This window comes from Rhamphochromis sp. 'chilingali' (assembly GCF_963969265.1).
Source record: "Rhamphochromis sp. 'chilingali' genome assembly, chromosome: 3".
Lineage (NCBI taxonomy): Eukaryota > Metazoa > Chordata > Actinopteri > Cichliformes > Cichlidae > Rhamphochromis > Rhamphochromis sp. 'chilingali'.
Window position 1 is genome coordinate 25,962,950 of NC_137931.1, and position 14,998 is coordinate 25,977,947.

Genomic DNA, 14,998 nt, shown 5'->3' on the forward strand with positions numbered 1-14,998 from the left:
CAGCTTCATTTCTTTTAGGTTAGCAAAGGTATTGAGATGTCAGAATATTTATCAGTTTGCAGACGGTGTTTTTTTTGCAGTCGCACACTTACGTGGACCAGCTGGTCCTGCGTGTCGTACTCTTTGGTGCAGCCTTCCCAGTGGCAGTTGGTTTCGTAAACAGCCTCGGGCTCCTGCTTACAATCGTCCCGATCCACGTCATCCTTCAGGTCCAACAAGCCACTGTGATGGTTCTGTAGAGAATCCAGACCGAACACTGTTAAACACATGTCAAGCTGTCCTTTATTTTTCTCAATATAAATGAAAAACACCGAGAGTTATTTATTCGAACTGAAATAAGCACGTTTTCTCGCCTTCATCTGAGGGCTTGTTTGCACCAAGCACATGTGGAAGCGTTTACTGCCCAGCTGTTAGGAGTCACATTCAGCTGTTTGTTCATATGTTTTACCTGCCACGAACACCAGAGATGGTAAATTACAGATTAAAGCTCGCACCGCTCCATCATGCTTCACTGAAGTTGAAGAGGTTGGCATCAGATTTGTTTTGACAACCTCAACCACAAACACACACGCGTGACTTCTGTTTACAACTCCACGTTAGCTTGTAATTCAGCAGCGTGAACGTAAATGAACCAAACACTGAAATCTCACATTGTCAGCTTTGTGTTTCTGAGTGTGTGATCAGGCGTCCGGGCTCGTCTTCAACAGCGGCAAATCTGGTAAACCTGTTGAGAAACTGTGTTTCTCAAACAGTTCTTTCAGTTTGATAAAAGCTTTCCCTGTTTTCTAAATATCGCCTCCACTTTCCCCAGTTTTCACTGTCTAAAAAACTTCCAGAATTTCCAAAATTGTTCCCACTTTTCCTTTCACAACTTTGACAAAAATCAAAGAATGTCCCAGAGTTGTGATCAATTATTCCAACCAAATGATATATATATATATATATATATATATATATATATATATATATATATATATATATATATATATATATATACATATATATATATATATATATATATATATATTCGCGTTCCAAAAAATTCCCAGACTTTCCAGTTCACAACTTTGTAAAAAATTGAAACTTTCCTCAGATGTCCCCACTTCCTGGAAGTGTCACTGTTTAAAATGTTCTCCTGCTCAGTGTCCTCACCAAGACAAATGTACAGGGACGCTCACACATGTCTGAGACACAAACTGACACGTAGTTTGTCCCACGTGGCTCCCGGTACACTTCCACCAACACAAAGACGCACACACACACTGACACACAAGGTGCTGACTGCAGCATGTTTGTCTCTGCCCCACGCACGCGATCTTCATCAATTCTGGTGGCCCCAAGACGACTGCGCGCACCGCCGTCCCCATGCATCACGCCCAAACCTGCCTCGCTATCGGAGAGAAGCCGCAAATTTGTCAAAAGGAAGAGGAAAAGGCTCCTCACATGACAATAAAGCCCGGCCAATATTTCATGAAAATGAAGTGCTCTGGCACAGTTTACAGTGGCCGCGGAGGGAGAGGGAGGGGGAGCCAAACGAATGGATGCAAAGCTCTTATCATGTGGAGTTTTTCTGTATCCGAGATGCGATTTACAAGAAGGTCACAGGAGGCTGTGGCGCATCAGGGGCCACGGATCAGGACACAGAGAGTGAAGGCAAACAAATGTTCCCACTTTCCTGTCCAAACTCCCACGCTTCTCAAAACAGTCCAAAAACGTCACCTCATGATCCAAAAAAGGTCCTGATTTTACAAACATCTGATTACTCATTACAAAAGGTCGTGACTTTTTTAAAAGCATTGTTAATGAGTGGCGCCAAAGTTTCTTTCAAAACTAAGTCCCGTCTTTCCACACAATGCCTCTTTCTAAAGAGTACTCACTCCTGAAACTACGTTCAGACTTTGTTGAGCAAATTATCTATTTACAGTTCAAGTCTCAGTTAACTTAAAGGTCATTTTACTCCATATAACCCTGATGCAAAGCAGTAAAACACATTTTTCTCTTATTCTTTCGTACCGGTGAACAGGGAGACGATGGCCTCAGTCCTTCTGCTTCAGGCTTGACCTTTGACCTTTTGGTGTTCATAGGGTCAACTGTGCTGCTGACGGCCGAGTCGCCTCTGTGGTTCTGAGGAGGGGAAAGATTCAGGATCAGACACCTTTAGATGTTATGCAAGAACATCTAGAACGGATTTAAATGAATTGAAGTAAAAGTTTATCTCCAGTAAAAATCCTGTTACTCCTGCACAATAATCATATTTTTACAGGAGGGTTACTGTAACCTAAAGTTCAAGATGTACGGAAGCCCGTGGAGGACAATATTACTATTTTGAGTGATTTATCTGCTGTTCTCCTTCTGTTTGTGTATATATTTATTGTTATTTATTTTATTTTTTGTTTGTTTTAATTTGTAATTTTCTTACTTTCTAACTTAATACTTTTTCTTACTGTATTTATTTATTGTTTTTATGCTGTTTTACATGTGATACTGGGTTATATAAATTACACTAACTTACTTTAAGTGCATTTAAGTTGAAATTTAACATTTTTTGCATTAATATGGTGTCACCCTGTGGAGTAGATTTAATATTATTTATATGAAATAGTGACAACAACAACAACAACAACAACAAGCAACCAAGACAAAACCCCACTAGAACAAAAATTAAACTATGCAAACATTTCTATATTTATCATAGAGTAATTCATATTCTCAGCTGAAAAACTCTCTAAAAAAGGCAAATCCAATTCAAAATATAACACAAGGCAAATCACCGGCCCCTGTTCCCTTCTGCAGGATCTACACGATGCCCTTCCTAACCTCTCACACAAACATCTGTAATCTGAGCCAGACTCCGAGATTAAACGACCAGATTAGACAGAGAAACCAAGTGTTGGAGTAGAGAAATGATGGGTTTCCCCCCGAGAGTTTACCTCCAAGGGGGACACTGCGAGCATGTGCGGAGGCTGACACCGCAAATAAAAACACTGAGAGCGCCGTGACCCGGTGAGCGAGCGGAGGGCGGGATGATGACAAACAAAATCTACAGTGAGAACAAACAGCTGGAAACCGGAGCTGCAAAATTCAGGGTTCGGCTAAACAGTTATTTCAGCAGCTGGCATGGAGAAAAATACCTGGGGAACAAAAAGGGGGAATTTCCTGCAACCGCACAGAAATCAGAGGCTTCAATCATCCAGAAAGCTTCGAGTACACAAAACTCTGTCAGCTTACAGCTGTCTTAAACTTATATTATTTTCTCTGTTTATTTAAACTCAAACCAGACAAAACTGTCTTTTGTTTGAAGAACTTTAAATACTGATTCAAATATACGAGGCAGATGTTTACAGTCTTGTTTTTTAAAACGGCAAAAGAAATAAAAATGTATAAGAAATCTACAATATCTAGTAATGACAGTATTCAGATGTCGGTGTGTTTATGACTTCCACCTAAGAAGCTGTCATATTGTAAGAATAAACATTTTACGTCTGCTTAGTCAAAATAGAAAATTAACAACAGCCTTATAAGAATGTGTCAACAGAGCTGATGTTACTGAACCAGTGAAAATGTGCTTAAAAAATGACTTTTATAGAAGGAAAATGCAGCGACTACCAGAAACTGAGTACAAAAATGAAAAAATAATAATCCTTACTAGCAACAAATAAAAAGAGTTTAATGCTGAAAATCAACAAAAAATAGAAATTAGATTATTACTTCTGAAAAATGAATCCAGAACCAGGTCCTATGTGACAAGTTAAACAAAAAAGAACAAGTAGGGCTTTTTTAGCAAATTTTTTTTTTTTTTTAAATCTTTAAAAAGCATTTTTTCTTTAAAAGAGGTGGAAAACCAAAAGCTCTCATTCACTTCAAGATTATTTGAACTTGTTTCTAACAAAAACTGCTGCTAAATTCTGTCCAAATCAATATGACAGCATCTTCTATAGACACATATAAATATGTGAAGACTGGAAAATATACTGAAAAGGAAAAAAACTGAATCAAGTTACGGGAAAAAATTTTTTAGACTAAATTCTCAGCTTTGAGCATTCCTCAGAAATGTGGATGTGTTTAATTTTAGTCACACACCAGTTAATCAATCAATCAATAATTCAATCAAGCCATCTGTGAAGCAGAACTCCATAAAAGGTCCAGAGCACGTGGAGCGCAGACATCAAATAACATCCACACAATACAAAAATCATTTCTAACCTGCATCCTGATACTAACCTGAACCTAAAATTATCAGCAAATATGACTTTGTGTAGAAACTAAATGAATTAATAAAATCACTTGCAGTACTTCTAAAATAAAGTGCACTGGTTCTTACATTTATCCCTGTGTGATACCATATTTGATGGTTTTAAAGGTACAGAACAGCTTCCTTTAGCACAAACTCCTCTTTCATTTCTGTAAATTAGTTTTTTTCTCCTGTACTGGAGAGGACATGACAGATCACACAGGAAAGCAGGACGGCGAGGGGCAATGAAATGGAGAAAATGATGCGAAGTGGAATCAAACCCTTGCCCCTTTACCTTGGATACCAGGTCGCTGTTGTGGGTGGAGGCAGGAAGCGAGGAGAGGCCGAGGGCCCCCTGGCGGGTGGTGAAGGTGGGCGGCGGCTGGATGAGGGGCGGAGTGTGGCCGAAGGCGCTGAGGCCTCGCTGCTGGGAGAGGAGCTGCTGGTAGGCCATGGGATTGATGGGGTGAGGGAAGGGGAAGGACGGGCTGCAAGAGGAAATTTTTGTATAAAGGATTTTTGTATAAAAGAGAATCTCAGCGGTAAACATAAAACTTGATACTTATATTTACAATGAATAAATTAAACTTTGGTTTACTGTGCAGTTAACCTCCATTCTTTAATTATTTGAGGAAATAAAATTAAAAACGAAAATCAGAAAGAAAGAAGAAAAAACTTTGTGGCTTTTCCCTTCTGCAACATAACAACCAATCAGGAGAGAGAGAGAGAAAATCAGACACCTGAGCTGGAATAAACCTGTTCAGTCTGAGAAGGCGATCAAACACTGCAAGGGTTCAGTGATTGAGATAAAGAATCAAAACTTGTCTCATGAGAAGGTTTAAGTTCAGTGGAACTGAACCTTTGAGTGACAGATCCAGGTGTTACGTTATCTGACATCAGTGTGGGTGCGGATACCTGAGCCCGCCGACCGACAGGTGTCCGTAGGAGCTGCTGGCGGCCGAGCTGGAGCGTGAATTGTTGATGTATGCCACCAGGGAGTTGGGCGAGGTGCGGATCATCGTCTGGAGGTCGATGCTGGCGTCGGACAGCGGCGAGATAGACAGCGCCCTTTTCCTGCTGAGCCGCGGCGTCAGTCTGGGGCTTGAGAACCGCGACACTGTGGATGACACACAGGTGGGTGAACAGGTGATATTATCCATCACACTGGTAACATGTAGGTTAGCAGTGAGAGGAGTCTAAAGGAAAGACTCTTAAATCTAACGAGTCACTCTCCACCTGAATGCAGTCTACTTAGAATCAGCCTGTGTCTGCTGTTTGTGCTATTTTGGGGCGGAGGCATTAAAGCGGTGAGGGTGGAAGTGCATGCTTGCTGTGATGGATGCTGCTGCAGCATCGCTGTGACACCCAAAACCCCGCGGACTCACAACAGCCCTATCAATAAGTGCTCACAGCGAATATAGTAAACTATCTCTTCACTGACACAAACAGAGCCTGGCAGATATTACTGTAGATATTAGACAATAAACTCAAGCCTCAAGGATGCAGGAATTACACTGTAGAAGCAATCGTCTGGAATAAGTGACCTACATCCGACTGGATCTGTCCCAGTGACACAAATTTTAAATGGAGAAGGGTCGAAGGGGTTAGTTGTTGTTTGATTGCACAACACTGAGAAGAATCACCATGTTTTCAGGGTATTTCGCTTTACAACTCCCTACTTTCCTAAAATAAGTAAAGAACACTTTCAGTGGAGGGAGAATTCAAATAGTTGCAGGCTGGGTTTCAGTTTGTCTTTACATAGGGAATAAAGTATAACACTGATGCCACCTGGCTTTAACAGTTATGCATGCTGATGCTGATTTGCATAACATTATATGAAAACTGTCTTTACTGTACAGTCTAAGTCAGCGGTCCCCAACCCCGGGGGACCGCTACCAGTCTGTGAGTCGTTTGATACCGGGCCGCGAGAGTTGAGGCTCGGGTGTGAAATGTATGGGTTTTTTTTATCGTTATTTTTGTTAATCATTTTTATCATTAACTCGGTTTCCCTGGGTCTTTTCCCATGTGTTATGAATAAATCTTCTGTTTTTTTGGTACCAATACTGGCTTTATTTTTTTGTATTTATCCGCAACACCTTAAAGGTGAAAATATTGTCGGACATAAACCGGTCCGCTAATGTCCACTAGAGGTGGGCTCCAAAACTTAAAATGTCCAACTTAATTTCTTTAGTTCCAGCAGAAATAAATGTGTTTACAGCTTAATAAAAAAAACATTTTTAGCCTATGTAGTTAATTTGCCCTCATGACAACTATACAGGGGAATAATTTTTTTTTTATAATTCACCTATTTAAATTGCATTAAGGCTGTCATGTTTAGGCTGTGTGCAGGCAGGATGAGGACCCAAACGCAAGCTCACGGAGGCAGGAATGAACTCAAAACACAGTTTTATTGCTGACGGAAGTTAAGGCGATACAAAATAATATGAAACTAAACTGTGAAGTCATAAAGGAACTGACTCACGAGGAAACACGGAGGGGCACACAGTCATGAGGGAGACACAGACATAAATACACAGAGGGTTAACGAGGGAAGTGGGAGCACACGGGGAACACAGCTGACAGATAATCGTAATGAGACAGGGCAGGAGTGAACACAACATGACGCATACTGACAAGAGACTGTCAAAGTAAAACAGGAAGTACACAGAGGTTCAGACAGGAGGAGAGAGAGAGCACGGGGAGAGCACAGACATAACGGGCTGGGGAAAACACAAGGAGGGGAAACGAGGGCTCACAGATACACAGAGGGGCACACAGGGGGTAATCAAATAAGGAACATCTTAACAGAACAACCTAGGAACCACGGCATAAATAAAGAACAAAATACAAAACACACGAAAACTAAGAATACTGGGCCAACATGGCCCAGGACCATGACATCGGCATTATTAGGTCGTGCCGCCTTGACTGACAGGGGCTTTAGCTGCTAACTGTCTGCTATGTTCCTGAATGGACCTCTAGACCAAGTTTAAAAGGATTTGTTTAATTTTGGTAATAAATAAAATCAGATCATCAGCATACAGTTATAAGCTGCGATCAGTTTGTTCCTTCTGGTGCACTTTTCATATGATCATCTGACAGATAATATGGCTTATTGTGTGGTTATTGTACTAACAGACCATCCCTCCAGTTTTAGTAAAATTCTGATTTTATTTGGCTTTTAATTAGGAAGAATCGGTGTCTGTGTTAGCTGATAACTTACCCTGTCATTCTGATAGGTTCATTTCTGTCTTGAAAAAAGCCAACACAGAGACTAAAACACTGACACTGGTCAATACCTTTAATCTAAAAACAGCTGTCATCACAATGGCACTCAATCAATTTGAGCAAATGGACAAAGGACCCCACATTTATTATGTCCATGTAGATAAGAAGCATCAGTAAATAATTTGTTTTTCTTACAAGGAAGCTAATATGCTAATAACAGGACTTAGTCCCTTGATGGCACATTTAGAACTGTAGTTAAACCATAATTTACATGCATCTATATGAAACTGTTTGTTTGGTGGTTGAAAGGTGCTGTTGCTTGGTTGATGTGTGTAATCTTTGAGTACCCAAAGTGCCTCATCCTACTGAGACATCCCTGATACTCACAGGCAGGTCACTTTACCATCTGTAATGGGTTGTATTTTATACAAATGCACTGCAATGAAATGTGTCCTTAATGGGCTGACACAAAGGTGAAGAATGAGGGAAACATATCCCCAGCATCACAGCGTTGACATGTATTTGGTGCTGTTTAAACAGTAATCAATAAAACTGACTTCTGCGTAAATCAGAAAAATTAGGGACATTTTTTAATCAATGTGTTTCTTGGTTGGATTTGGGAGAGTTTGACAGAGGTCAACATGTACTGGCTGTTTATTGTTTTAAAAAATTAACATGAGAAGGGCTTAAATTACAGACAAATACATGGTTTTTTTTCCCAAGTTTTCTTTTGGAGAAAAACCCTCATTTCAATTCTCACAGGCCTTAGAGTGAAGCAGGGAATTAGCCTCCTCTGCAGCTGTCTGATCATTACATTTCACAACTTTAGTCTTTAGTCCAAACATGTCTGCATGAAATCCAATGCAGCTCTCACATCTGCCCACATGTGGCGACCTCATTAAGATTCAGACACGACCAATCAATCTTCCCGCAATAATTCCTCGTAATTACTCCAGATAAACATCACCCAGTCTGGGTTGGACTTCATGATGCTAAATGAGGGCAATTTACAAAGAATTGATTTCAACTGCAAGGAAATGTATGCAGAACCATCTGATCGATCTCAGCTCTGACATGTAAATTCAGACAACAAAACTCTTCTTCAGGCAGGTAAAACAGGCTCCAAACTTCCTTTTTCTTTAAGTTGTAACACTGGGCGGACATACAGAACTCATTGCATGCTTAATTGTCATTTTTTTCCTAACCAGCTAGTCCAGAAGACAATGAGAAGCACACTGACTGTATTTAGGTGTTATGGTTAAATAATAATGTTTAATGTGACATAAGTAAATAAACAGATTTTAAACGACTCAGCCTGAGACTATAGATATTTTTTTCCTATGAAGTCAGAGTGAGTCAATCCCCACAAACTGTATATAAAAGATGTCAGTAGCCACTATGATGTCACCCATGTATTTCTGGCATGGTGAACCCTTAAAGTGAGCAGACTGAACAATCTCCATGTTGGGTTTCTGAGTCAGACCACATTTGAATGAAAGGATGGGAAGAAGTTATGAGCTAATGCTGGTTGGTATAGCTTGGCTAGCAAGCTGCACCCATAAACTGTAACGGTGCATCACATAGATTAGCACAATTATTTGACAAATTACGGTATCAGCAATATTTATAATTAGCACTATTATCCTGAATGACATCTGTTACCGCTCATAAACTTTTCAATTCTTTTTTTCCCTAAAAGATCTTGTGTCAGTGTCTCCCTCTCTGCAATCTTGGAATCTCTGAGCTCTGTCAATGAAATGGTGGTAAACTCAGATATGCACGTTATATCACGTTTCCCTGTGAATTGGATTAAAAAAACAAACAAAAAAAAAAACAGCCCAATGCTGAAGACAATACTTCAAAATATGAGTTAACAAGCTCATGGGTGACATCATGGTGGGTATTACCATGTATAGAGCTAAGCCTCTGGGAAGATTCAAATACGTTTTCTGAAACCCTGGTAATGACTACAATGTGGCAGGTTAATCTGGTCTTAATCTGCAACATGCTGTTTTTAGGCTAGTCTACATAGTGCACACAGCCATATCTGTTTGCTGCTCAAAAACAAATGGAAGCCTTAAAAGTTGCCCTTTATTTTTGCACATCAAATTACCAAATAATAACAGTGAAAGAAGCTGGTATCTTCCTCAAAGATGGGAATATTTAAAAAATGTACATTTAAAGAAAGAGTTTATCCATGAGTTTTCCACCACTGACGGTGGCTCTAATGTTCTCAAAAACTGAGTTAATTAAAGCACATTAAAGCATTGTATTGGACACCTGACACTAAATGCTGCTTGGAAAAGGGCTGTTAAGATAAATGTTAAAATCTGTCCTTGTTCCTTACAAAGAAACAGTTGGGGGGACTCCTGGAGCACATCTGGTTCACTTCCTGTCACCAAGGCTCAGAAACTAGAGGCTCTGACGTTGAGCTTTTCCTGCGACAGCGAGGAGCTCAGCAAGCAATTAATTCTGCTTTGTTTGCTTTCACTGCCGTGCTTATTAACGATGGGGCTCAGAGGGTCTTTCCAAGTATGTCCTGCAGCATATGTTACCTGTTTAAAGATTTGAGGAGGAGGAGGAGGAGGCATCTTTATGCTGGGACATATGGAATTTGAATGATGATCTAACAAATCCACAGAAGAGGAAAAACATTTCCTCGATTCTCGAGGGACATCTTAGCTCTGGAGGTTTGTTACTGTTTGAGGGGCGGCCGGTGTTGCTGGATGCTAATTTGGACATTTAACCAGACGAAGCTCAGATAAAGCCCAGGTTGATGCTGATGCTGATGGTGGTGGTGGGGGTGAGGTTTTCTTTTTTTTCCTACTGTTATCGGTGATGGCGGCAGCGGCTCGTATGACGCCGTTCAGGACTGGCAGCCATATTCATCTCTGTTACTTCCTCTCACCTCTGGGGAGATGTGTTTATTAATGTGCCACTTCCACTGATAAATGGACCAATGGAAAACCCCGGCTCGACTCGCTCGCCGCTGCCACTGCCGCCTCCCCCACTTCTCCATTGTGATTTATATTAGAAGCTGCTTTGGGGAGGGGGGGGGGGGGGGGGGTGAGGTGTGTTGAAAACATTTTGGGGAGGGGGGGGGCTCTCAATTAAAGGAAAGTCATAAACTTTAGATAAAAATCAATAAGCTGCTTAAACTTTCGATTATTCTGGAGTCAAACTTTGACATAAGCACTTAAAAAAACTCACAAGGAGTCTGTCAACTATGACATCTGTTAATTTTAAATAAACATTTAAGCAAAAGTGACTAAATGACAGCCAAAAATATTTTCCTTATGTGAGCAATAAATATGAGGAAAACCAGTCAAAGATGCTTCCCAGCTAGAAGCGAATGTTTGGCCCAGATGTGGCCCACATCTGCAGTTTTCTTTGGCCTTGAATGACTGCATAAACATGGGGTTAGCATGGCTGCCACAACGCAGCCAGAGGTCAAGGATGTTCTGTTTTTGAGAAACGACACTCGCCAGCACGACAAGTGCCAAAAGAAGCCCGGATTAGGCCCAGATGTGTCGGCTCTCTGGGTTAACTTTACATGATTGCACTTTGCACATCTCTCATTCTGGAGCTAATAAAAAGACACCAGACCATCAACCATGAAAACGTGTAACAGATGAGTAAATTCGATGCCTAAAAAAAAGATGACCTTTTCTCATGAAAATAAAGATGTAATCACTATAAAATAAAATCTCATGTTATGACTTTGCCAAGTTTCTGTTCTTTCACCTGCAGCGTGAGACTGTTTTATTTGTAACAGAAAGTTTTTAAATCATTATAATATAAACAAGTCAAACTGAAAACAAAACTGATCTGATGGTGTGAAAGATTACGTTCAAAAACATAAAAACTTCGAGCTTACTTATTCAACATGAAACTACCACAGATGGTGTCAAAGATAGGGAGACACGAGAGGAATTGTTCACCCACACACACACAAAACTGATTTAAAGATCTTAAAACAGAAATTAGTAGATCTGCTGCATGTGTTGAATATCTCCACCTTGAATCTTTACTCAGCTTTAACAAAGCCCCAAAACAAACCAATCAAAACCTTCTGATACCAAAAGCCTGGTAACAGATTTGTGGAAAACTAAATATTTGTAGGACTGAGTGCAACCACAGAAGATGAATATGAAGAAAGCATCTTAGACAGCATTCCTGTTAGACAGATACCTTATGTGTTGCTTCTTTTGAGTAGTTTTTCTCAAACATCACCAGCTTTCCTCCCCTCATTTCTAAGAATGGAAATATTTCACCGTGTTTGGCAGGTAGAGTGATCTTGCTGCTCCCTGCTCACAGTTTCAGTGAATATCTTAACAATGACATTTTGGCGAGACGGAGCCAAACGTGCTTTCCGTTTGCTTTGGCTCCTGCGCCTGCATAGTGTTTCGGGACGGCTGGAAACTGAGTTATGACAGCTTTAGTGAGCGCGGCTGGCCGGCTTCACGCTGCTGGCAGCCTGCCTTAGCTCTCAGCAGCACAACTTTGGCCTCCAACACCATAACACAGCGAGCTCATTCACAAGCCTGTGGGGAAGAGTTTAACCCACGCTGACGGCTCGTTGAGCGGCTCAGCAGGCAACCGTATCACTCACTGCAAAACTTGGGGTGAGGCCTAAAGTCACCAGTTATTTTGTACATTTATATATTGTATTTTTATATTTAATTTCAGATGTGCTCTGTTTTCAGTGTCATTGTGGACCTCATAGATTGGTTGCAAGTTACAACCTGGAGTTCTCCTTTTCATTTTACAGCCTCAGGATACTCCAGCAAGAAACCACATGTAAAGGTTTTAGAAATGTAAAGACCTAAAATTCCCACGCAAATGTGTTGTTCTGTCCTTTAAGCTCATTATAGTTCATTTATAGAGGAAACATCACTGTGCTTTCTTCTATGAGTTCAGACTTCCTGAGCTGCTTTAGAATTTACATATATTACTGGAAAGAAGAAGGTGAGAATGATTGTTCCAAGCAGACAGCAAATATATGCAGCAGTCACACACGACCTGGTTACTTAAAGGTAGACTTTTAACATAAGTGTGTTTACTGTTTCAAAATACTTTAAAATCCAAATCATCCAAAATTAATGAAAGACATCTATGTGTTGACGAGAAATCAAATGGAAGCTAAACTGGTGACAATCTTTACTTTTGTATAAAACCAGTTAGTAGCACAAGATGTTGCAGCGAGTAAGTATAACCTTTACTTAACCAGGTAAGTCATGAAACACACGAGGTCCTGAAGAATCCTTTAAAACCCTTTTGAGCAAAACATGGTGGATGGTTAAAATGTGTAACTAGTGCTGTATAGAATATTACTAAAGAGTGTATGAACAGCTATGCAGCAATGAGAGACTATCCAATGTCAATGAAGGTCACCAACTTCGCCACATAGCTGTTGGAATTATCAGTCCCATCACTGAGGCAACAAATTAACAATAAATTAAAGCAACTTCCAATGGAAAAGTATCACATGTGACCGGGTTACCAAGGCAACCACTGGCCTGAAATAAGTACTGGAAACCAGCTACCAGCTGAAAAGCAATGCATAAGCTTATTGCTTTGATGAGTATAGAGTAAGCTGCTTTTGTTTTGTTTTGTTTTTTATTTAAACTTTAATTGAAAGGGAAAATTGCAATATTAACAAATGTTGCCTTTTGATGCATTGCTGCAAAGTTAGCTTAAAGACAATTTATATATGCAGTCCCTTGGCAGGTTACAAATGTTATCCATAATTGCACTTCAGATAAATCAATCTAAATCCATGAGTAGCATTGGAATAACTTTTGAGACTTTTCTGAAGCGTAACATCAACTAGTTTCTCAAGGTTTGCTTATTAAGCATGTGCCTAGAACAAAACCCAATAAAAAAGCAAAAAAATAAATATATACGTGCATCCACACCAGACACGAGAGTCAAAAACAGGCCAACAATAATATTTTTTTAAAAATCAACAGCTCTCATACTCTCACACTCCAGTTTTGTTTTTAACACTTCCAGCACACCTGCTCGGGATTATGACCAATAAAAAATATATATTGATGGGTACCCATAACTTTTTTTTCAAAATTCTGAGATTAAAGTCAGATTTCTACTAGAAAATTTTAGATTTCTGACAGAAAAAGCCAGATTTATGAGGAAAACAACCAGAATTCTATCTTTCGCCTCACAATTCTAGAAAAAGTCATCTCTTATAAAGATTTTTTTTTCCAGAGGAACCTAATTCTCTCCCTGCTGTGTTTTTATATGAGTCTTGTGGCACACAGTAGTTATGTAAAGCACCGAAAAGCAAAGGTGAGTAAAGGATGAGCAGGAAGATGGCCATAAATATCCTACAACCCAGTTAGAAATTTACTGTATGAGAAACACTAACAGGAAATGTCACATCTGTGCAAGTGCAGAGGCGTTAAGCTGGCAGGTATTATCACAATGACTCAGACAGATGAAGTTTTCTGGTGTTCATCACCAGGACTTCCCCTCCACCATTAGTCTCACTCTCAGACACGGGTACCCTTTTAAGGTGCAGAGCAAAGCGCCGGATCAAAGCAGGCATCCATTACATTAAATATACCTACTGCAGCCAAATGTGCCCCACAGTGGAAATATCACAGCACCACAATAAGTCCTCCATGTTTACGGAAAAGTGCTGGTGGAGGCCTGGTGTGGAGGCGAGCTGCTCAGCACATGTCCAATACCTGAAGCCCTTCAGATGTTTGAAGATGTTTGACATGAAAAATGTACACAGGGCTTTTTTATTTATACACCTCTCCTGTGATCTCTGTTTCATCTCCAACGTGATACGAATTTCATCTCCCTAATCGGGGTCAAAGCAGCTCATTGGGTAGAGCCGGGTGGGCTGGTGGGAAAAGAGACCTTTCTACAGTCCGCTTTAGTCAGCTGGATGAACTGACTTTTCACGTGATACAGGATTTGCCACCTGAAATAACGCTCACAACACGGTAACACCCCAAATAACCTATAAAAACACATAAGATACACAGATACACTGTTTGTTATCAGAAGTATATACAACTCAGATTAGATACACTTGTAGTTTGTGATTCATCTCCCAAAGAAAAGACAAAACAAATAAGATAAACTTAGAAAAACTTAACTGAAATGTTGGTTTACTTTTTTTTTCTATACATTGGATTGGAAAGTCAAAATCAACAATATGAAAAGCCAAAAGAGGTTCAAACGTAGGTTTTATTTCAACTTTAAAACTGTTTCCACACATTTTCACCATTTGCGTAAAGCATACGGTGGCGTACATTGTCACTCATATCCTTGATATTTTAAAGCCCCCTTTCCTTTCTTTTTTTTTACACCCAGGTGACCTGTTTGGGGCAAAAGGCCGAAGTTAAATAGAATGTATGGGTGCATCACTGCTGTAAAGCTGGACATTGTAACATGGCAGTCTATGGGGACCGACTCAGTTTTGGAGGCACCTTCCACTGGTAATGACAGAAACTGCAGTTTCACATTTTTTCATTTACTGTCATCGTACTATGTCTGAACTTCTTA

The 14,998-nt window shown here is 40.1% G+C and overlaps 1 protein-coding gene across 2 annotated transcripts in view; it reads right to left on the bottom strand.

Annotated features, from left to right (window-relative positions):
* The window catches only part of LOC308393369 (zinc finger protein GLI2-like), a 98,929-nt gene that overhangs the window by 17,018 nt on the left and 66,913 nt on the right, over positions 1-14,998 (bottom strand). For both annotated transcript variants that reach the window (XM_080877080.1, XM_080877079.1), the window contains exons 6-9: positions 5,147-5,348; positions 4,527-4,719; positions 2,014-2,124; positions 93-233 (exon numbers count right to left, since the gene is read on the bottom strand). In XM_080877080.1, the coding sequence (XP_080733206.1) occupies positions 93-233; positions 2,014-2,124; positions 4,527-4,719; positions 5,147-5,348 (647 nt within the window). The remainder of the gene's footprint in view (positions 1-92; positions 234-2,013; positions 2,125-4,526; positions 4,720-5,146; positions 5,349-14,998) is intronic.